This window comes from Lytechinus variegatus, chromosome 2, assembly GCF_018143015.1.
Source record: "Lytechinus variegatus isolate NC3 chromosome 2, Lvar_3.0, whole genome shotgun sequence".
Classification (NCBI taxonomy): Eukaryota; Metazoa; Echinodermata; class Echinoidea; order Temnopleuroida; family Toxopneustidae; genus Lytechinus; species Lytechinus variegatus.
Genome location: NC_054741.1, coordinates 26107060 through 26131979, shown reverse-complemented (window position 1 = coordinate 26131979; position 24920 = coordinate 26107060). Strand labels below are relative to the sequence as shown.

Genomic DNA, 24920 nt, shown 5'->3' with positions numbered 1-24920 from the left:
GAGACTATGGCAGAACGGGGATTCGAACTCACAACCTTGCGATCATTATTACATGGATGTATTAAGCCTTAAACAATAGACGGGGCAAATGTGAATGCATCAGAGCTTCAGCATAATAAAAATGGGTAAAAAACAAAAAAGAGTTCCTACCGGAATTTTCAAGATTGACATTACAACAACAATTATATATGAAGTATCTTTAATGAGAATACATTACATCTGTACATAACAAGAAAAGTGACAATCATTCACAGTTCAATATCTACTTTGAACTATCTTTCTCTCAACTAGTCTCCGAACGAATGTTGCAGACCATGGAATGGGGTACTTTTGAGATTTGACCGATTAACAGACTGTCCCTTGCCGAAGATATACATATCTGTTGCATGACTCTCAATGGTAAGTATTAAGTGAGATTTGGATGAAAAAGAACGACCATTCCCACCTGGGCAATATTGCGTCTCATTCTTTGAAGTATAATCAGCATGCCTCCGATGGCTTTTGAGTCACAATCAATATGAAGTCTTTATCTGAAATGATGAGAGAGAAAAAAAAATAAGGAAAGCACTAAGTAATATGCTTTTTCTACTAAATTTTTTACAAAATCAATCAATTCCGAATGGAAATACACTTTGAGGGCAAGAATCATGAATAGAAATTAAATTTTATTCAATCAAATGTGTGGGATAGTTCACTCAAAAGCATACATTCAGAGATTTATTTATTGTAGTATGAAATAATTATTCTTATGTTTTTGGACCGTGATCTCATGAGCCCTAAATATTACTGCAATGGTCAATGCAGTCATCACTATCCTAATGGGATCTACATGTACATACTGTTGCTGTTTCATGAAGTTATGTTTATCAGTTGAGAAACTGCACTAACAAGCTGTTTTGAAGGTTCTTCTATATGAAGACATCTAATCATGTCTCCAGTTCTTGAAATGCAAGTATCACATTCAGTTTGGTACACATAGCTGGAAAACACATGCTATTCTCTTCATGAAGCATCCCCTGGGGGCTGTTTCACAAAGATATAAGTATGACTTAGGGGGTGTTGCAAGAAAATATTTGCAATCAATCACTAATATTCTGTTACAACTTTACATTTGATTGATCACCTTTAACTTTGGCAAATCAGATTACACTCCTTGTTTCATGGAGCAGAATAGCAATCAATCGCAAATTTGCAATTAATTGCACGGCATATGCTTGATTTCGGGAATGAAAATTGACTTGCAATTGATCGCAAGTTTCTTGCAACGCCCCATAGGAGTCGCAATTAAGTGTTTAGTTGCGCGTGGTGTAAAAGACATGACAGTGTTGGTGAGATCATGTCAAGAGCATGCGCACTACTGCGTATTGATCAATAAGACTGCGCGTCGCATATCATGTACGCATCCGCATCCGCATTTACATGTAAGTGCGACCCAAGTCGCACTTTCATCTTTGTGAAACATCCCCCTGGTGTGTCAACGACACAAACTAAATCAAATAATTACAAACCTGGTGCGACCATTATCTCGTGAGCTTTGGTACGGACTCTGACGAATGACAAATCATTTGTAGGGTCAGTATCTTGGACACATCTCCTGGCCTTGTTGATTAAATCCACATATCGGGCTGCATAGTGTGTCGCCTTTTCATTGTTAAATGTCGTTCTGATGGGAATTCCTAGAAATGAGAAGCATGACGACGGCATATCAATAAAAAGTCTATATTTGGAATATTTTAAAATGTAACCTGTTATGAGATACATACATGTACGTGAAAGGAGAAAAACAGTTCGTGAAAAACGGAATGCTGATAGCTTGATAAATTTTGAAAAGTAAAGTTATGAATGTTTGAAAAACAAGATCACCAATGTTATGTAAATTAGAAAATGGCAACTTCATGACTAGATAACAAGTGGCAGTGTCATGTAGCCTAGTTAATAATCAGGAATTGCGGTTTTCTCTGACAACACAAGATCACAAATTAATATATTCCATCAAACTCATCAATTTTAGTATGTTGGAAATTTGTGGAAGATTTTAAAAATTCTGATTAAAAACTTATCACATCACATTCTGCCAAATTTCAGGACACAATAAGGATCTGACACATGTATATGTTTTTTCATGTGTTTAATATTCATGTTGTGATAAAATGAAATAGCAGTAATATTCCAAATTATTTTTTCAAACACAAGTCACTTTTCATTTATCCAATAAAAATGGCAGCATCACCCATCACCATCAGAGGATATAATGCATCTGTGTATTCTTTTATACTTCTTTAGAAGTAGCTTTAAACATTAATTTTGCTGTTTGTTGTGACTCTATTGGTCAAATCAGGGTTTCAATCAATCCAATTGTCTTTTTTAATTGGTCTCAATTTCCTTTAAAAAAATTGTGCTTCTAACATTCCCTATCCCATATGTGTACCGGTAAATCTTAGAATAGGGATGTGCCTTATACAGTGCGTATCAAAAAAAAGTTTACACTTAAAAAAATCCTGTAAAATTATATATTTGTAATATCCTGACGATTTTTCCACATTTTAGCATTGGTACAGATCCATTTAAGCAAATGACGATATAACTGTCGAAAAATATTTCCGCTTGAGTGAGCACCACTTACTTTTGAAAAGTTGGTGAAAAATGATTTGCGCAGAACTTTGAAATAGTTATGCGAATAAAAGTAGACCTTAATCATGAAGAACACGTGGAAATTAGCTATTAAATTGATTTGAAGATATCTTTTACCTTTTTAAACTTGTTTCCTTGCCCAAAACAGTTCGAAGAGTGCATTGTGCCCCACCCCACTCCCCCACACACCGAGTCCATCGTGACAATATTTGCTTTACACTGAGCTGTGATTTACATGAAATGGCTTATAGGCTTGATTTTCATTTTGTTAATCATTGCCAAGCTTGGGAAAAGTGTGGAGAAACAAGTATTAAATGAAAAAATGAAATGTAAACCAACTTTAAATGATGAAAACTTAGTAAAAAAAAATGCTGGAGATGTCTGATATAAAATTCTGTTCAGATTCAGTTATGTCCTTTAGCTGGCACAAAAGGGGTAAAGGTTGTGCTTACTAAGTGTTAAAATTTCAATTTGGGTGGAAAAAATTGTCATAAAAGGCTTGAATGTATGCCTTTTATTACAACTGACTAAAAGTGCAAGAGAAAATGTATGAGAAATGTGTTACAGGGTAAGTTTGATTTTGCCCTTTCCCCTTGACACAGCGTGAAAACAAGCATTTCTGCGCAAACAGATTTCTGGGAGCTTTACAAAAAAGGGCAGTGCTCACTCAAGTGTAACATTCTGTCAAAACTTTTACTTTCATCGGATAGATGAGACCCAAACCCATATTTATATGTGAAAAAATTACCCACATGTTGTATATTTTTTAATTCCCAGGGTTTTTTCAAAGTGTAAACTTTTATTTGATACGCACTGTAGAAGTTGCAGATTTCACATGCCCTTAAAATACCCCCCCCAAAAAAATGGCCTAAATAATCGGAAGTCCAGGACAAAACCATCAGACTGGTGCTGTATTTCAAAATCTAGCAAGAGCATATTCTGAGAATTAGAAAAAAAGGATGAACTGATTCATGATAATTAATATTTACACTTTCACAAGAGTAACAAGAGCAAAAATATTCACCTAACCTAAACCAGGAGAATCTTAGAATACTAAGAAATAATGAAGGGGGTACAAATAGAGGTAAATTGCCAATTCGTCCACTCACCACATGGTCTACCTTCATTTATTCTAATGCCATATCGTCCATCAGAATTTCGTGTAACAACCATTTGGTCCAATCATCACTTTGTCTAATTAACAGTTCATCTATTACCATTTCATCTAATAACCAGTTGGTCTAATACACTTTTTCTTTCCATATTTTGCACAAGTAACACTTTAGTTTAATTAGACCAAATGGTATATGGACTAAATGGCTATTGGACCAACTGGTTATTAGACGATATGGCATTAGACTAATGAAAGTAGACCATGTGGTGAATGGACGAACTGATGATAGACCAAATGTTAGAAGACGAATTGGCAATTGGACGTATTGGTATTAGACGAATAGGAAATAAACCCAAATCAAAGCCAGTATACTGGCAGTTAACTCACCCTCACAACTGGCAATTACAACTCCAGTCACGCCAGGGTGCTGCATTAACCTCTTGACTATATCTTCAACTTCAGCCTGAAATCAAAATTGAAAAATAATACATGAAATTCAGTTATATTGAAAAATGAGAAAAGGGGAGAATCTACAACCTCATGTACACATTATAATTTTTTGTTAATATGTCAAAAGTATATTTCAGAAGATTGGATTTGTTAGTGGTGCCAGATAGTCTAAAAAGATAGCACCAAAGTCTGTTGGTTCAAAGAAAAAAAATGTATTCTTGATCAACATTGATAGATTTTATACAAATTTTCATAATCAACTTTGCAGTAAGTTGAAAATAGGCAAAAAACTGCACGATAAAAACAAATTTATTAATTGAGTAATTCCAATCAAATGATTTGCTGTTTCATTTATACTGAAACTACATGTATGTGTCAATTCTGTCACAGATCCATTTGACTTTCTGAGGATTAATTACCTTTGATAATCTTGATGGGCATTGAAAGATAGAAAATGAATGGGGATTTTTATCAAATCAAAAGTCTTGACATTTAATGACAGTCTGTCATCAAGTACAACTCTAAAGACAAGAATGAAGGAATGTTCATTAATTGCTAGACGATACTTTGCAGTTTATTTCCAGCTTCAATTATGCAGTTTATTAACATGAAAAGTGATTAGTTTGTGTTTTTTTCTTGACTGAATGACTGCTGATTTAATAGGTGCAACTAGTACTTCATGTGTGCATTGAGTAAATGTCTGGTAAAGTTTCTCTCTAAAAAAAATCCAAATTATGAAAAATTGAAATTGCTGAATCAACACCAACATAACCATACACATGCAAAGAGCTATTCTGGCTGCTGCTCCATCATGTCCATTTTGTCTGGAAAAAGATATTGGCCCAAAATCACCAATTTTAAGGATAACCAGAGGATGGACACTGAGTGAAGAGTAAGAAACTAAGCTATTTTACTTTCTCGTTATATTTTTTTCTATAATTTTTACAATAAATAACATTTCCATCCGACCTTTGTCACTCGGAATATCTGATCGAGTTCACCGTCCCGAAGTTCGGGTAGTGAAGTGAAGCCTGCCCGAACTTCACCCGAGAGTGAGGTTAAATGATCGCAAGCTGTCTGTGTACGAGAATTTTTTTTAATGTTAAAGGCCTTATCGTGAAATTTGTCACCTCTCTTCTTGTGTACGTTGTGTACAAAGTCAATGGGAGTGGAAAGAAGTCACCGCCGTTAATGACGAAATAAACGGCAGTGAATGGACTGTGACTGAGTGGTGTCGTCCCCGGTGGGGTCACTCAGCCGCAGAGGGGGACACGTATGACCGTTACCACAAATGCAAGTGACCCTCTATTGCAGTCAATTTCAAGCACATTTTGTGAAATTTACCCCCTATTTTCACGCAAAACAAGGACAAAATTGCGGTAAAATGGTACCTTGAAACACCCCTAATTATAAGATTGTAAGGACACTTTTGCCCATTTCGCAAATTTACCCCTATTTACCGTATTTCAAGGACAGGGCATTTAACACCCTTTCCTCACTAGAGGAAATTGCAACACAGACGTCAGAGTGCTCAGTCCTTAATTTAAAGATGACCAAGAGCCAAGTACTGATACAATAATCCAAAAGAACTTTGAAAAATAAGAAAAGTAGAATTCTTTGTAAAAATAAATGTAGAGTTGTCCATATAAAGATACAGAGCATGATGCGCGCGCCCTCTGCGGCTGGTGACTTGGCGACGGATTTTACTTCCCGTAATCGTTCTCCCCTTTTTCCTGACCCCTATTTCCATCAGATCGAGGACGGTGAGCACCCCTATTTTCACTACTTCGAGGAGTGTTCTGTCCGCGGACGTTCCGTGAAATTGACCCCTTTTCCCGCGATTTTGGTAACGGTCATGCGGTCCCCAACTTAATCCCAAGTCATATTGAGTGACCCCACCAGGGTGTCGTCTCGCCCTCGGTGACAAATTCCACGATAATTAAATAATGGATATGTTAAAAATCTCCTCCAAACAGACGGCTGCCAGCTGACAATGTTAGATTTTGAATAGAGAGTAAAACTAAGATTAAAAGTTGAAGTCACAAAATCAACCCCACGGCCACGTCAAAATCAATCACCAAGCTAGTCTAACTTAGGCTACACTCTACGTCTAGGCCTACGGGACCAAGGCCCAGCAAGGGACGGGGCTAGCTTCGGCGGCGGACCCGGAGCTGAGCTCCCGGTTGGAGACTGGACTGGAGTTGCACAGCGAAACGAACGCACACACATAAACGACATCTAAGTTATTCCTTTACTTTACTACCACAAATATCGTCATAACAGATTTACCGTGTTTTATGAATTGTTGAACGAATTTGAATAATGACCTTCACTCTATAATACTGTGAAAATACATGAAATATATATAAAAAAAAACATTTCTCACCATATTTCTTCTTCCTGTGTTGTTGTTGCTAGGTCAATTCGTGATCGTGAGAGCATTGCGCATGCGCGATATATCGCAGCCCTATTACGTCATCGATCAAATGCTTTTTGCGATCAAAATTAGGAAACCTTTCATAATGAAATGGCTATAATATTATGTAAATTGTGTAGCAATATATTAACTTTTCCCATTCTTTAAGACTTCGAAGCTGATTCGGTTTTGGTGTAACCCTATAGCTACAGGTAAATGGCCTGTCATAGCCATGTACGGACCAAGCAGGAATTGGTGTTTGCTCCCCCCCCCCCCGCGAAAATGATTTCCAATTGTAACGCGGAAGAAGCAAAAAAGAAGAAACAATGAAGTTCAAAATCATTTAATTCACCCATTTGGGGATGGTATTTCGTTTCACGATAACTGGCAATCAGGATGAGGGGTTGTATTGTTAATTTCTCCCATGTCTCCAGGACTTATATGCGATCGTGCGAGAAAATTTTCTTTATTTCGCAAGCTATTTCAGAAACTTAGTTTTTAGCTTCATTTTTAAAAATTATTGCAGAGAAACATGAAATTGTGTGTTTTAACGTCAATCAATGGCACCTCTCCGTCTCCTTTAAAAATTACAAAAGAATTTGGTGCCCGATTAAAAAAATATATAGTGTAATTCAGAATTTCATTATCCTCCAATTAAGTGTAGACCTGGAACAATTCCTGACTTTGATAATCATGGATTTCCGCCCTGCATACAGTAGTGGAAAGTCGAAACAATATAGGGTTTTGTAGTCATATTAGTATCAAATGCATTACAACAGGGGCGGCGATCCTGGGGGCACCCCCCCCCCACTTCGTGAAGCACTAAAAAAGTGTCCCTTTAACATGAGGAGGACCCGTTTTAGGTGATACCAAGTGCCCTTTCGCGTATAGCCTATGTAAGTGCTATTTGGCGAAAATGCCCCCTGCACTCGAACGTGTTCTGTGCCCCTTTCACCTCATCAGAAGGACCCGGTTTATAATGTTAGCAAGTTTCATTTCTTGTATATCATTGCCAATTTCTACTGAAAGTTCCTCCTCGCACAAACGTGTTCTATGCCCCTTTCACCTCAGAAAGACCTAGTTTATGTGTTAACAAGGGACCCTTTGAAACAAGAAAACAATATAATGCCTTGATTATGTAAAGCTTTACGAGTCATGTGAGTGGGGTAGATAAGCAGAGGTGTATAGATGGGGGGTTCTTGCCCCTCCCCAAATTTTTCATGACCAAGAAAAAAAAGAAAAAAGGAAAGGGAGAATGGTAAAATCTAACATTATTTTTTGAATATTTGTTGTCAAATTCTATCACATAAGTGGATTTTCGTGATTGATATGTCAAATATATCTAGCCCCCTAAAAATTTGGCCCATTTCGCCACTGTAGATACGTTTTTTTCTTTGTTTTAAGATAGTGCCCTTTTCCATGTGCCCCCCCCCCCCCACACACACACACACGTTCACTTCGCTCCGCCGCTCCTGCATTACAATAAGAGACCGGAATTCATTAAAAGAATGGCAAATTATCAGAGCGCTTAACCAAAATAGACAAATTTATGATTTAACTTCACTGTATACGGCACTTCACGGATGGGGAAGGAGAGTGTTATACTTTGAAAAAAAATGTTTCTCGCTCCTTATGTTCCAGAATGGCGTTTTTCTTCTTTGTTTTTGTCATTTCATTCTCAGGGTAAAATTCCAAAAGATGAATCGTCCTCGACAGATTTGAAGCATGGAATTCACAAAGCAAACTGCTAAAATTATTTTGATCAAAATCTGAAAAGAAATTACAAGGTAATTGAATGTTAAAGTTTAGCAATATTTTTTGAAAACACTTAGTACGCAATCATGGCTATATAGGCGGGTTGATGATCAAGTCCATCACTTTCCCTTTTCTTATGTTATTACAGGAAATCATAATTATGACATATTTTAATACAATGTGTGTATGATATGTCTTCCTTTAAACAAAATAAGTTGAAGTAATGATTATCTTACACACTATATATATTATTTTTCAATCCAATTTCAATTGTTCATTCTTTGAAGACAAAAACTGAACAATATAATTCCATATAATATAATGCAAAGGAATTATGTCATCATAGTCTTGCTCATGGCATATTTACGAAGAAATGCATTTTTCGCCGACATAATGCAAAAACATTAAAATGTCACATTTTTTGTTATTCCTAGTTCGATTATATATTCAGTGATTTGTTTGTCTGATTTTTTTTTATTTGTTAGGCCCGTAACAACGCCCTGGGTTCTTCGGAACCACCGCTTGACAACAGCCAAAAGGGAGAGGAGAGGAGGAAATTATTATTTTCTTAAATAAATGAAACAAGGGGCTTTATATCCCGTTTTTTAAGTCTATATGCAGGCGCGTATCTAGGATTTTGCACTAAGGGGGGGGGGGCGACCTAATTTTGGCGCCCCTGTGAACTTTTCGGAAAATAAGGCAATCATAGGGGCCTTATATGCATGATGAATAATCTTATTTCATAATCACGTGAATAGGCCAATAGAAGACCACTCTTTTGTTTTAATGTATTCATGAAAAAAAATATACATTAATAGTGTAGTAATACCACCTTTTGAAAAGAATACATGCGACCAGAAATCGTTGCATTTTAAGCACTTTGGGTTTCAATTTAGAGTAATTTCTCATTATGTGTGCGGGAGCTGTAATTCTTTACCAGGGGCGGATCCAGCTTTCGCCAATGGGGGGGGGGGGCTTTCCATCTATTATGTTTCCCGATCGGACATTCTAAGAACTTTTTGCAACCACTAAACTTCATGGGTATATCTAAACAATATTGATTAGAGAGCGAAACGCGAGCTGAAATGTTTTGAAATTCTGACCTCAAAATTAGGAAAATCTTAAAGTACTTTTGGAAATCAACAATAGGATGCTGGGTATCTATCTCAACATTTTATGTGAGAGCGAAGTGCAACTGGCTGACAAATTTTGAATTTCCGACCCAAAACTGGACATTCTCAGCATTTTTGTAACCATGAACAGGATGGGTATCTATCTAAACAATTGATGTGAGCGCAGAGCGCGAGCTGAAATTTTTTTATATTCTGACCTAAAATTTTGACATTCTAAGCAATATTGGTAATCATATGAACAGGATTGGTATCTAACAAATCGTTTTATGCGAGCGCAAAGCACGAACTTCAAATTGTTAATGTTCCGACCCAAAGTTGGACATATAAGCACTTTATCTAACCATGAAGAGGATCATCATTATCTATCCCAACATTTTATGCAAGCGCGAATCGCGAGCTGACAATTAATTTTTGAATTTCTGACCCAAAACTAGACCTTCTAAACATCTTTTTAACAATAAAGAGGACAGGTATCCATTTATTGTACGACAATGAAGAGGATGGGTATCCATTTAAACAATTGTACGAGCGCGAAATGCAAGCCAAAAAATAAAATTTTGACATAATTATTCTAAGGACTTTTGGTAATCATGTACAGGACCGTACAGGATGGTCATCTAACTTAGCAATTGATGCTAGCGCGAAGCGCAAGCTGAAAATTTTTAAGACTCTGCTTTAAAATGTTGACATCCAAAGCACTTTCTGTTATCATGAACAGGATGGTCATCTAATTAATCGATGCGAGCACGAAGCGCTAACATCAAAATGGCGCCCTGTTCAGTTGCCCGAAGATCGCACCTCACGTAGGTTGCGTGAAACTCAGAGTTGCAATCAAATTTGATGAACCTCCAAAGCTCTTCCTGTGAAGGACATCGAACACTCTATACAAGGATAGAAGTATACATAAATCTTGTTCTTTATTTAAAACGTCCACTAAGCTGTCATTTTTTCCATGTTTTCAGATCGAAATATCACATTTTTCAGCTTGCGCTTCGCACTGATATCGATTGTTCATTCATATACCCATCATACATGTCATATCCTGTTCAGTGATACAAAAATCAAACTTTCAGGTCAGGAATATCACAGCACGCGCTTCAGAATTTGCTTACATCAATAAATTGTGTAGTCAGATAACTGATAATTGGTACAGAAAATGGCTTAGAATGTCAAGTTTTCAGGTGAGAACATTAAAAAAAAATGTAAGCTCGCACTTCGCGCTCGCATTATTTGGTTACTTGGTGAGATAATGTATCCGGAATGTATCCCAGCTCCTCGTGAATGAATCACAGCAAACAGTACGAAACACGGCCCCATTTCATCATGTTCATAGTGACAGTGTACTGAGTATAAAGCTTATTACAAATTTTAGCGATAACCAAATGTCTGTGCCTGCAGACTATGCATGGGTCAGTGGCCCACTCGAGAGAGTGAACTGGCCGAATTGGCCGATTGTCTCCATCAATCTTCTTAGCTAAGTGGCTAAAGTTCATGCCAGTTCATGTGCTCTTCATGACTAACGTCTATCCATGAGGTTTTTCCATTTTTTGCGAAAAGTCATTTTCCACGAGATTGTCGACATGCAGTTATATATATCGTCATTCTTTAAAGAGACCTGTACTAATATGTAATGTTTTAAGCTTCACTGAGGAGGATATTCCAGATATATCATTTTATAAGATTTTTTTCAAAGTTTAAACTTTTTTGATAAGCACAACTGATCCCGGGCAATTAGGAGCACATAAATATAATTCTTTCACGATTTCTCGACAAAGGGAATGTTTTCAATCCTAACAAAAATTAACACTGGACAAGAACAACGTACTAGGCCTATTCGATCACGTACCTCTATCACTCATATGAATTTTGAGAAATAGTATATGATGTAGGCCTACTGTTTTCCTGGACTGGTTTGCTGGACTGATTAACGGAAATGATTTTTTAGGGCAGGCCTAATCGGCTAATCGCTCTACAACATATATTTAAACATAAACTTTACATTGTTTGTGCTAATCAGACAGTCTGCACTGAGATTAAGGTTTTGTCAGTCAGCAAGTGGGTGAGGAAAGGAAACAGAGTGCCACGTTTTCAGGAGGAAGAACGGATGTTGAAGCACCGGGGAGGAATGGTCACGGGTAGGAAGATATCGGTCCGCAGGTGTCTCGGTCGGCCACGTACACATATTTTGGGAACCCTCGCAAATTTCAGACGTGCACTTCATTCAGTAAGCAGTTGGGCTGACAGGTACACGTCTCTAGCATCACAGACAGAAGACTTGTTTGGAGGTTTTAAGATTTGAAGTTATATTGTATTTTCACCATTCAAGATGGAAATTAGTACTATTCTCACTCTACTAGTTGGGTTTTTATCTTCATTTGTCAGGGTAAGTTGTTTTTATTTTGTCTCGTATGAAATATTTTATCGGTTCTGTTGACATGGTTGAGATGGAGATACCCCGGACTCCCGGAGATACGGAGTTATATAGCGCGAGAATGTTTGGAGTTTCTCATCATTGCCTTTTTTCTAGATCGATCTCTAACTTGTTTAAAACATTTTCATGTGTTGAGGATCATTGTGTAACCATTACGCTTAGACTCACTTGTTCGGCTCATATCATATTGTCAAACTATTTTTTTAGCTCCGATTTTGCGGTGTACTTTGAAGGGAACTTGTTAGTTAGTTTTTTGTGAAAGTGTACTGAGGCGAATCGATTCTGTGTTAGTTTCGGCCAGTTTTATATCTGAAAATAATAAACACATCACATCTTTCATATTCATGTTTAAATTGGTCCGATGATAATTGGGGTGAACGTCATTGCAAAGTTATTGTACACACTTTAAGTTTCTATGAAGTCAAAGAAAGTGCTGGGCCTTGCATGAGACTGGCTATGCCTGAGCCACTCGTACATTGGGATTACGTTGCGGAGCTGCATCGTTGGGGGATCATATGTGATGCGTTGCCACGTTGCGGTATGGGCCCTTCCTCCTGGTAAGTGAAAGTGCACATCGATCAGAGACAGATGCGATACCGATTTTGCCAAGGGTCAATAATTCACTGCTTGTCCCTGGAAACCGGGTTGCTGCATAACTATGTGGGGTATATATGTCATACACCATACGTAGCACGCCCTGGAAATCAATTTGATATGCTAAAAGGCAGAAGCTTTACCAAATGTTGGGGAAAAAACTATTTCATTTATTTACTACCTTTGCTTGTCAATTTTTTTCTAAACAAAATCACCTTCATTTCGGAGTGAAACCGTTTTTTTTTTTTCACCTTGCTTGTCAAATTCTTTTTCAAAACCAGCACCCCTTTCTTCAAAAATAGTTCAAAGCCCCTGGTTTACTGATGTGAACCTTGATCATATAGATCTATAAAGGATCATTAAAGGTGAATAAAACCTTTGAAACAAGTATAAAGGCTTGTGTTGAAACAGAAAAATCAAAGAATAAGAACAAAAAAAGTTTGAGAAAAATCGGACAAATAATGAGAAAGTTATAAGCATTTGAATATTACAATCACTAATGCTATGGAGATCCTCCCATTGGCAATGTGACAAGGATGTGTGATGTCACATGTGAACAACTTTCCCTTTTTGACTATAAAATACCCTCAAAATGTCTCTTTCTGCTTTTTCTTATTGTGATACAACTCTTTATCCATGGTGTATTCTATAAAATCTGTATTACATGCCCTCCTCTGAAAAGAACACATGATCTACTGATAGATGTGATAAAAGAGGGAATTTAAGTGAAATATATACTAAAGTTATTGGGAGAGTTGTTCACAAGTGAAATCACACATCTTTGTCGCATTGCCAATTTGAGGATCTCCATAACATTAGTGATCGCAAATTTGCAATATTCAAATGTTCATAACTTTTTCATTATTTGTCAGATTTTTCTCAAACTTTTGTTGATCTATTTCATTGATTTTTCTGTTTTCACCCAAGCTATCATGTTCCAAATGTTTCATTCTCCTTTAATGTATCAAAATGTGTTCTTCTAGAATGTAGACACTCTCTATTACAGGGAAAATCAATTTATATGAACACAAATTCTAGATCGTTCCATTTTCATAGGTGCACTATATTCTAAATGTTTTTTTATATTGTTATTCTAAAAGAAACTGTTATATTTCAATTAAAAATGTCTTCTTTTATGTGAACACTCTCTATTACAGGGAACATCAATTCATATGAACACAAATTCTGGATTGCACTATATGTTTTGTATGTTTTAATATTGTTACTTTAAAAGAAACTGTTATATTTCAAGTAATAATCATCCCTTTTTATGGATTGAATGAATGCCAGTGAAAGAACATAATAAGGAAGTCAGCATCAGATCCTACAAAGCATTTCATGGGCCCAATTGTCTTGGGACAATAGTGACTCTATTGTGCATGGGTGGTGGGCCCATACATTTCTTTGTCATAGTTGATGCTGGATACGCTATTGCTAATTAATGATGAATTATTTTACTGACTCATGTCCTAATTTAGTCGTTTCCTTTTTTTTTTCTTTTCTTAGGCGGATGATCCAGATGTTGTTGCCATGGTTACCCACAAAGTCAAATTTGACATAAGCATTGGTGGAGAGCCAGCGGGCACAATTGAACTTGGTCTCTTTGGAGACGTTGTTCCCAAGACAGTTGCCAATTTTGTGGAGTTTGCTGATCCTTTGAGCAAGGAAAACTATGTTAACACCAAATTCCACAGGGTGATCAAGAACTTCATGATCCAAGGTGTGTAAATCACTCACTACCGTTTGGTATGTGTAAAAGGGAAGGTCCAGGCTGCAGATATTCATATCTCAATAAAAAGAGTAAAATTCACAAAGCAAAATGCTGAAAATTTGATCAAAATCGGATAACAAATAACGAAGTTATTGCATTTTAAAGATTTGCATTATTCCGGTGAAACAGTTCTAGGCATGTCTTCATGAATATTCATTAGGTGGGCAATCGTGGGCTGATGGTGTCATATCCCCACTTGTTCTTTTGTATTTTATTATTTAAAATAAGGTTTATTCCAAATTTTTCTACCAAGAACTAAAACAATTGGATTGAAAACTGATTAAGTACATCAATTATTTATTGCCGCAACTTATTTCATCATAATGGAGACACATCATTTACACATGTATGAAAAAATGAAACATTTATGATTTCATGTAATAACATAAGAAAAGGGAAGTGGGGATGTGACATCATCAGCCCACCTAATGAATATTCATGACGATATGCATATAACTGTGTTCACGAAATATCGATAAAATTTAAAGTTCAATAACTTTGTTATTTGTTATCCGATTTGATTAAATTTGCAGCATTTTGCTCTGTGAATTTTACTCTATTTATTTAGATATAAATAAATCCAGCCCGGACCATCCCTTTAAAGTGAATTGCTGGTAAACTCCTTCAGAGAAATAAATGTGCATCGACATAATTTCAGTGGCCTTGGTTTATAGCCTAAAATAAAATCACATTAAGTTATTTGAACTCCATTCATTCTTGGGGAAATAGAACATATATTAACAAAAAAGTTTCAAAGCAAATTGAAAACTAATGGCATTTTTTTTCTGTTCACCCAGTTATGGAAGTTTAAAACAATAACAGCTACAATTTCATATTGCATGTTTGCGTCAGTCATTTAACCAAATGTCTGAAGGAATATGATTATTGATTTTATTTTCAGCATTGATAAAGTTGTCAATGTTACTTTAATGTGGGCAGTGGTAACCTTGTTTACCTACTATATTGTCATTCAAAGAAAGGAACGCACATGGTCCTTCATTTGACCCAGACACTCAGACAGTCTGTCAATAATCGGAAGCAAGCAGGAAATAAGCTGGAAAAATCCCAAGTTTGTTCTTTATTCAGAATCAAACTTCCTCAACTTATGAATATTCATAGGCAGGATGGCATCCTCCATTTCCTTTAGACTAGTTGCAGTGTGGCAATATTTGATTAGTGTTGCATAAATTTACTTATCTTACATCGCAGTGCTGTGTTGAAGATAAAGTGATTTACAAGGGTTGGTATAATCCATTTCCTTCAAGTCTGCAGCATCTGATCCAGTGATACCACTTACATTCAAAAAATATTTGGAGTTCTTATACCACTTACTCTAAGAAAATATTTACAGTATTGAATTTTGATATCACTTACTTTCAGAAAGCATTTGTATTTTTTATACTACTTACTTTCAGAAAATATTTGTAGGTTAGTTTACTTACTTTCAGTGAATATTTGTAGTTTACTTACTTTCAGAATATATTTGTAGTTTTGACAACATTTTCAGAAAATGTAGTTTAGTTAAATACTTACTTTCAGAAAATATTTGTAGTTTTGATACCGCTTCCTTTCAAAAAATATCTGTAGTTTTGATACCACTTACTTTCAGAAAATATTTGCAGTTTTGAAGTCGCTTGATTGCAGAAAATATTTGGAGTTTCAAATTGATAAATTAACTATGGCACTGATACGTAACATTTACAACAATCAACTACAACATTGTGTCAGCTATCAATTGAATCAAGAATACAGCATGATTTTGAACCTCATCCCACCGCTGCCACCAGTTAAACTGATCCAAAAAAACAGTTTAAGGAATAGGCCTGGGACATCTCTTTGCTGTTCCAGTTGAAATACAGAAAACAAAATAGATTATTGAGAAACCTGACTGTTACCATTAGTTTAAATAGATATGGAAGCTGCAATCAGCAACATAACAATTATTAATTGAGAACACATACAATGATTTAGATAAATGCATCTGTTGCCACAAGTTGAATAAAAAAAGTTGATGTTTGGTCACACCCCACTGCTGCTGCTAATTACCATAATTCATTACCAGCATACTCAGCAAAAACATATGTATACCATATGGCATCCTACTTCTGCAGTTAATTTATTTTATAGTATGTGCATACCCCATACAGTAATACCACATATTGCTGCAACTGATTTAGATTACAGCACACAGCTTATTGTTGCAAACATTATTCAGCAACATCACATATTGATACTACAAATCCAGAATTGATTATATAAATTGATAATGATTAGATAAATTGATAAATTGATTAGATATCCCCTGTCTTCTGCTGGTTGCTGCATAACACTTAATGATGGTGTCCATTGGTCAATTCAAATTAAGGTACATTTATTGCAAACCCTGTTCTGCAACATCATGTTGCTGCTATAAATTGATTGAGATGATTCGAGAACAAAGATGGAGTTAGACAACATCCATCTTCCTCCAACACATCTCTCAAGAACACAGAACTGTTTTGATAACATCTCTCATTGCTTTGTGTTATGCTGATGCATACCCTATATGAATTCAGCCAAACCAAACTACTGCTTGTTGCCAGCAGTCAAATCAATGTGTTGTTTGGTTTACTTTATTGCCTTATTGTCTTTTTCCTAACTTTGACTCTGTGATATATTCCATCATGATTTTTTTCATTTCTCTGTGAATCTGCAGTGAACACAAACCCGGCACTAATGTTCATGGGATTGGAAGGGTTTTTTTTTTTCAATGACTTCCAATGCGATGAAGCAACCTTGTTGAAATAATAACTCAAGAGGCAATCATGTACATTTACTATGTACAAATGAGTATTTATTCAGGTTCTTCAAAACTTCACAAAGTTCCAAGTTACATTGTTTGATAAGAGAGTGACCTTATGTACACTCAATGAGTTAGGACGGCGTTCTGTCGATGGTTGAAGACTGACTAATCTTCCCCAATTTCCCATACTAATACCTAGAGTTATTCAAATGAATCTCTTGCCACTCCTGGTAATAATATGATATGAAACATAAGATTATAAGGTGAAAGCCCTCCCCTTGGAAACTAGAATTGACCAATCGAATATTTACATCTCAGAAAGTTACAAGCATCCCAACCCAAGGATGCTGACAGGACTTTCTTCCCCTAAAAGTAGCTGACCAGTAAACAACATGACATGGATGAGATGGGAACATGTCCAACATGGACGAGCCATGGGCAGAAACTGGTCAGAACATAACATGAAATATCAGTATGGACTTATAATTGTGACAGGTAGGATAGACCTGGGACCTGTCCAGTTGAAAACAACAGGTTTCATGTCCTACTACCCAAATCACATGTGAAAGTTAACCCCTCATAACACAAGTGACGCGCATTGTCACAGACTTCCTAAGTATATCCCCATCCCGTGAGCCAATAGTATGTTTGATCTGGCTTGATTATCAAGGATCATATTAAAGGAATTCATTTCTTTCCTTTTACCCTCAGGTGGTGACTTTATGAGTGAAGATGGATCAGGAAGCAGAAGTATCTTTGGTAAGGATCACTTTGAGGATGAGAACTTCAGGTTGGACCACTATGGAGCTGGATGGTTGGCCATGGCCAATGCTGGTATGTAAGCTTCCTTTTTTCATAGTCAAGTGAAGTGGTGTCGTGTGACTATTTCATTCCAGGGTGAAAAATTAGGAAAAGGGACATGTCTTGATCATAAACATTTATTATTATTAGTAGTAGCAATATTATTATTGTTATTATAATTATTATTATTATTACTACTACTACTACTACTACTACTACTATTACTATTATTATTTTAATTATTATTATTGATTGTTGTTCTTGTTCTTATTATTTTTTGATTTGTTTTCTCTTGATTTATATCTACTCAGTTTGGAGTTAACCTGGCAGAATATAAGTAAAGTCAATAATTATATAGAAGTATATGTGTGATTCTGTACCATTCTGGCCAAATGTGTATTGTTGGGGCAGGTTAAGACTAAGTTGCATCCAGTCCAAAATTCAGATATTATTTGACATGCAAGATATGTTTTAAGGAGCTAGAGCACACATGGGAAACTAATGTACACTTATTGAGATGAACAGGACAATGGCACCACAGGAGCAAAATACTTGTGGCCAATTACTATTTTCAAACTTGTCAGTCAGATTGATGGTTTGTATCACAACGCTTTCACAAAATGAAGTCAGTGAATAGATGAACAGTTTTAACTTATGAGAAATTTAAGTGATATAAGTAAACTAGTAAGCACAGAATGAAGTTGATATGAGCTTCAATCTTTTTTCCTTGTAGATTACTTTAACCTTCAATTGTTTTCTGAAACTTTACTAAGGTTCAACTTGTGTTCCAATTATCATATATTTGTAGTCAGATAGTCAATTATGTCTGGAAATAGCAGGCAACCATTTTATTTATCAATTCCATCTCTGTTACATTTTCTACTGAAAACATTTATAATTTTCTATTAGATTTAGGGTATCCCTATGTGATGAAGCCTATGAGAATCACATAATTTAGCAGAATCATGGGCAGGACCACAGGTTGGAAATTTTGACAAGCAAAAAATATTTATTAAAAAAAATAATAAAAATAGGTTATCACCCAAAATGTAATGTAATGTCATTTAAGGATTTCACCCAAAATGTAAGGTCATTAAGTCATTATGTATTATTTCGACTGTGAATGTTGTATTGTTCTCCATTTAAAAAGACCGAAAATAGTAGGGGGAAATTTGATATTGTGTCCCCCTACTATTTTTGGGAGGGAGGACGTGTCCCCCTGTCCCCCCTGGGATTTCCGCCCATGAGCAGAATCAAGGGGTTGAAGAAAGGGGTATTGATAAGTGAAGTATATTGATATAAAATCTATTTTGTCTTGAATGTGTCTTTGATATCAACAGGACCCAACACCAATGGCTGCCAATTCTACATCACCACGGTGAAGACAAAGTGGCTGAACGGAGCCCATGTCGTCTACGGTAAAGTTTTGGATGGTATCGATGTTCTGGCTGCCATCGAGAACACCGAGACAGACGACAGCGACAAACCTCTGAAGGATGTAGTGATTACCAAATCATCGAGTGAAGAAGTACCAAGGTCGGAGCAGTTTGAGGTGGAGAAAGCAGGTGTAACAATGCCAGTACTGTGAGATGCTGGTCAGCTCTGCGGGGGGGGGGGGGGGGGTCTTCAGATAGGGCATACTCAGGATATCTCTCCACATGGCTTATTGAAGGGTCTTGATTAAATAATGCAAAGAAAGGGGATGTAAGTATTTTCTATACTGTTAAATTTTTAACAATGCCTTGGAATCGTCTATGCTGGATCATCGTTTTAGAAGTATATTTCAGATATTTCAATGGAAATCACTTTACTTTTATATCGTGAAGTCTTTCTGTATTCGATTTTTTTAACTGCTAGCGTGATAAACAGATACTATGTGTGCATGTGAACAGACTGTATCTATGTGTGTTTTTGTATGGGTGCGAGTGTTTCTTGGAAATGAACTTAATTGACATGCAAATTGCAACAGGGTTTTAGCAAAAGAATAACAGACTGTTTAATTTTTAAACAAAGAGTAAAAATAACCTCAAAGTCCAAAGATGTTTGAATTGTGGGGAAGTTCTCTTTTTGTTCATTTCAAAAATATCACTGCCTAGACAATTGATTGTTTGCCTTGTTTACTCAACAGTTTGCCTCTTGTCCTGCCTCTGTAATTTTCCAAAGAGTAAAAATGCCAGAACGTTCTGGGTCTCATTTCACACAATTTTGGGACAGATTTTTTCAAAAACCCTTCCAAATTTGCTTAAATCTTGCCATTTGTGTAGAATTGGCTTATCAAGGAGTAATGCTTTATATTTGATAGGAATCGGTTTCAGTGGACATCAAATATCTCCACTCTAGTGTGTGTGTGTGTGTATCAATCCAATGGTGCTACTTCATTGCTATGCAAAACATGTGAAAGATGATCACCAAATCAAATCATACTTTGTTATTTCTAAGATATATACTAAGAAATTTCTTTAATTTATGGACCGCTGTTTCTGTTTAGTGTTGATAGTTATATATAAATTTTCTGAACTTTGATACACTTTAGTTACTTGTGGATACTTTTTTTCCGTTAAGGGTAACTGAAAATTACCATAATAGACTACAATTTGACACTGATACACTTATTTGTTGTTTCTTATCCTTTTATAGTCTTCTATATTCAGGGGAGTTGCTGATCACATGAACATGAGTGATTACAACTTGCGCACAGTGTAAGAATAAGTTGGTCGATAATGCACACAGTCACATGCTTCCAGCTAATTAGATGTAAATTCCAGATATCCTGTCCTGTTACCCTTGTAATAAATGTACCATGCAGTAATTTATCTACATCAAATGAAGGGTGTTGGAAAACATTGGCATTAAAGGGGAATCCAACCCAAATAAAAACTTGTTTTTATAAGGAAAAGAAAAATCAGACAAGTTGATAGGTGAAAGTTTGAACAATATTGGACAAACAAAAAGAAAGATATGAATTTTTAAAAGTTGTAAATATTGGTAATCACTATACCCATGGAGATTTCAAATTGGCCGCATATGGGATGTCATAGTGATGTAAGGCAAGGACTACTCTTCCATGTACTCCAATACATATTATGGCTAAAATGTCATTTTTCCCAAAAGTTTTATTACAAATTATATTTTTCTTTCATGAGGACATAAAACAATATACTACATGGGTTATATTTAGATTACTGCCCCAGGGGAATGGGTACTTAGGAGAAAACCACTAATCCCTGATAATAAAGTACATGGCCTATGGGAAAGTTGTCCTTGCCCCTTGTCATAATTTACTTACCCAGTTGCCAATTTGAAATCTACATAGTATTAGTGATCTCAATTTTAAAGCAGCTATAACTTTCTTATTGCTTGTCCAATTTCTTTCAAACTTTCACCATTCTGTTTAATTTATTTTTCTCCTTCCCAACACAACATTTTATGGCCAAGGCTGGATTCCCCTTTAATTAAGCTAGGCTGTAGTGAAGCATAGAGTGTAGACCTAATAGATTCAGTTCAAATATCAATACTTGGGTACTTGTTCATGTATGAAGCATATATAGAGAGAAAATAAAGGGGAATATATCAACTCTATTTCTGATGGAAACATGTAAACTACGCAAGTGTCATTTGGTTATCGAGATGTATTCTGGAGAAGAAAAATAATAATAATAAAGCACAATAACATCATAAATGTTGATAAAAGAAAAATCAACTTCTGCCCGAGGGACAACTTCATGAGGCACTTTGTCGGGGGTTTCCACTGGCGACTGTTATAAGGTACTAAAATGCTTACATATGATTGGCTGAGAGTAAATGATGATCACTGACAAGATCCCATCACAGCTTGGTAACTTCTTGCACAACACAAATAGATTTTTTTTATCATAAAAATCATCTGTAATTATCTTCTTTTTTTACCCTCCAGAAGAGGTTTCAAGTTTTTATCACAGTAGTGTGTTCAAATATTTGAAGGATATTTTAGTGGTCACACCTTAGGCGATTCCAAACTGAAAGCTGACAAACTTTGATCCCGTCCAATTTAGGTACATTATCAAATGAATATTACACAAATGGAGTAGTCTTAAGAAATATGTGCGTTTTAGGCACAGTGTTATGTAAATGACGTGTTCATAGAGTATGTTTATAAATTGAAGTATCTTTAATTTATCAATGTATTTTCTTGAATGTATCTATGCATTTTTAATAAAACACTGCTGTTAATACACTTGAGTTTGTAATTGCATATCATTTCCTATTTGTATGGTAATTTGCCATGATTACACGTCATGAATTACATACGTGCCAATTTACTGGTTATGAATTGGTCCGTCGTACTCTTATTTTAAGATATTCTTAAGAATTTAATTGATGCAAATGTTAAGTTAGTAACATGAAAAATAACAACAAAAAAATCTCTTTGCCTCAGAGAAACATTGTTTATCTCCTCATATTCTCCCGACTTGGTTACTGGTATGGAAATTCTTGTTACGTTTTGGGATACCCCATCTATAAGGCCAACTCATTTTTGTCTCACCTGCATAGCAGAGTGAGACTATAGGCGCCGCTTTTCCGACGGCGGCGGCGTCAACATCAAATCTTAACCTGAGGTTAAGTTTTTGAAATGACATCATAACTTAGAAAGTATATGGACCTAGTTCATGAAACTTGGCCATAAGGTAAATCAAGTATTACTGAACATCCTATTAGAGTTTCATGTCACATGACCAAGGTCAAAGGTCATTTAGGGTCAATGAACTTAGACCATGTTGGAGGAATCAACATCAAAATCTTAACCTGAGGTTAAGTTTTTGAAATGTCATCATAACTTAGAAAATATATGGACCTAGTTCATGAAACTTGGACATAAGGTTAATCAAGTATCACTGAACATCCTGCATGAGTTTTATGTCACATGACCAAGGTCAAAGGTCATTTAGGGTCAATGAACTTTGGCCGAATTGGGGGTATCTGTTGAATTACCATCATAACTTTGAAAGTTTATGGATCTGATTCATGAAACTTGGACATAAGAGTAATCAAGTATCACTGAACATCCTGTGCGAGTTTCAGGTCACATGATCAAGGTCAAAGGTCATTTAGGGTCAATGAACTTTGGCCGAATTGGGGGTATCTGTTGAATTACCATCATAACTTTGAAAGTTTATTGGTCTAGTTCGTTATACTTGGACATTAGAGTAATCAAGTATCACTGAACATCCTGTGCGCATTTCAGGTCACATGACCAAGGTCAAAGGTCAATGAACTTTGGCCGAATTGAGTGTATCTGTTGAATAACCATCATATCTCTATAAGTTTATTGGTCTAGTTCATAAAAAGTGGACATAAGAGTAACCATGTATCACTGAACATCTTGTGCGAGTTAGATTAGTTTTCAAAGTCAGCACTGCTGCTATATTGAACTGCGTGATGCAGGTGAGACGGCCAGAGGCATTCCACTTGTTTTAATACAAGCTGGATTCATCGCATCAATTCATAATTCATAATTCTCATTAATTTGCAGTGATGCAATTATACTGAAGGCCCGGGGGGGGGTCAAAAATATTGCTGTACACACGCATGACCAAAAAAACACAATTAAATGGGTGTCTTTTAAGTTTTGGACGTGGGCACTCGTTAAGGGTATAAAAAACACCTATTTAAAAAAAAAAGGGAAGTTTTGAAAGACCGGTCAATGGTCAATCGCAGGGTCAAATGTAGTTAGGGTACCGGGGTATTTTTTTCCAAAGCTTTTTTTTAAACTAGCCAAACGTGTTTAAGGTATGTTTTATTTCCCCGGGGTCATATTCTAGCGACTTGTTCAGGGGCCAAGATGTGTAAATAAAGCCTGCAAAAAACTTGTTTAAGGGATTATTTTACACACAGAGAAAAACTTGTTTGGGGGGGTGGAAATAATTTGGCCATGCATGTGTACAGCAATATATTTGACCGGTCCCCCGGGAGTGAAGGCTGCAGCCTTTGTCTTAGTCCCAATTGGATGTTGATGTTTGGAAGCCCTCTATCCCAAAGCTAAGTCTCCCAATCCATAACCCAGAGCCAAGGTTGGGAGATGTGATGATTGACAATGTGCTAGAGATTGGGAGATATGCTCTCGAATAATTCATATTGACCTTTTAACGAGCTTTTGGCATGCTTTTTAGATTTTCTCACTCCCTCTCTCACCCATATTTCTTTAGACAGGTCTATTAAGATTTTTTACAACCACTGGTTGCTTATTTAAAAACTGAGTATACGAATATAAAAAAAGGCCCAAGTCCAGAGGAGGTCATTTCAAGAAAATAAAAAAAAACTGGATATTTTTTTAATTTGGGCAATTAAAGTATAATTTGGCCAAAAGACATCAGAGAATATCATGAAACAAATTTCAGTGTACATTTTTTATGAACATTAATATTCATGTTACATGTGGATGGGGCCTTTTGTCTGGTGGATTTGGTTCGTTTTAAGAATCATATGGACTTGGGTCATTCTTACATTCATATACATGGTACACTTCCATAGTAAGTAGTAGAAGTAATGAGAGAGGGCGCTATGCTATTGGGCTTTTCTTGCACTTTTACCAGATCTCTGAGATGATTTTAGATTTATCATTTATACACAAGATGAGTCATTGTATAAGGAAAAATTTCCCATATTTAACACAATTTTGCTAAAAATTGGACTTGGGCTGTTTTTATATTCAGATACTCAACTTTCTTTATAGTTGTAACATTGAAACATCCCTGTCTTTTTCTTCTGGCCCAGCCAAACTACATAACTGATCAGTGCACATGCATGGTGAATGACACTTCAAAGAAAACACTAGCTCAGTCGGCGAAAGAGATTTTGTGAAGTAAAGCCCACAACACACATTTCATTGGCAATATCGTGATAATGGTGACCAGGGCTCCGTCTTACAAAGAGTTGCGATTGATCCGATCGACTGCAACTATGGACGTCCAGCAATGTCAACATCTAGTATGCATGTTTGTTCAAAATATTTTCTCGCTATGAATGTATATTCATGCATTCATCATTGTCTTGAAAATTCACTGTG

At 36.1% G+C, this 24920-nt stretch overlaps 2 protein-coding genes across 2 annotated transcripts; one reads left to right on the top strand and one right to left on the bottom strand.

Moving 5' to 3' along the window:
- LOC121407690 (dynein light chain roadblock-type 2-like) lies at positions 1–6684 on the bottom strand. Its single transcript, XM_041598877.1, has 4 exons — positions 6582–6684; positions 4133–4208; positions 1509–1676; positions 1–530 (listed from the first exon to the last, which is right to left on the bottom strand). Exons 1-4 carry the CDS (start codon positions 6582–6584, stop codon positions 481–483), a joined length of 297 nt encoding a protein of 98 aa, XP_041454811.1. The 5' UTR covers positions 6585–6684; the 3' UTR covers positions 1–480.
- Positions 6685–11554: 4870 nt separating this feature from the next.
- LOC121407689 (peptidyl-prolyl cis-trans isomerase 6-like) lies at positions 11555–19631 on the top strand. Its single transcript, XM_041598876.1, has 4 exons — positions 11555–11882; positions 14031–14244; positions 17789–17911; positions 19219–19631. Exons 1-4 carry the CDS (start codon positions 11826–11828, stop codon positions 19464–19466), a joined length of 642 nt encoding a protein of 213 aa, XP_041454810.1. The 5' UTR covers positions 11555–11825; the 3' UTR covers positions 19467–19631.
- Positions 19632–24920: the final 5289 nt, after the last annotated feature.

Excerpts from the sequence above, each read along its gene's own strand:
- LOC121407690 (XM_041598877.1), bottom strand. Across the intron at positions 1,677-4,132 it reads TGTAATTGCCAGTTGTGAGG|GAATTCCCATCAGAACGACA; the intron begins GTGAGTTAACTG and ends TCTCATTTCTAG. Across the intron at positions 531-1,508 it reads CGAGATAATGGTCGCACCAG|ATAAAGACTTCATATTGATT; the intron begins GTTTGTAATTAT and ends TCATCATTTCAG.
- LOC121407689 (XM_041598876.1), top strand. The coding sequence starts at position 11,826 with ATGGAAATTAGTACTATTCTCACTCTACTAGTTGGGTTTTTATCTTCA. Across the intron at positions 11,883-14,030 it reads TTTTATCTTCATTTGTCAGG|GCGGATGATCCAGATGTTGT; the intron begins GTAAGTTGTTTT and ends TTCTTTTCTTAG. Across the intron at positions 14,245-17,788 it reads CAAGAACTTCATGATCCAAG|GTGGTGACTTTATGAGTGAA; the intron begins GTGTGTAAATCA and ends TTTTACCCTCAG.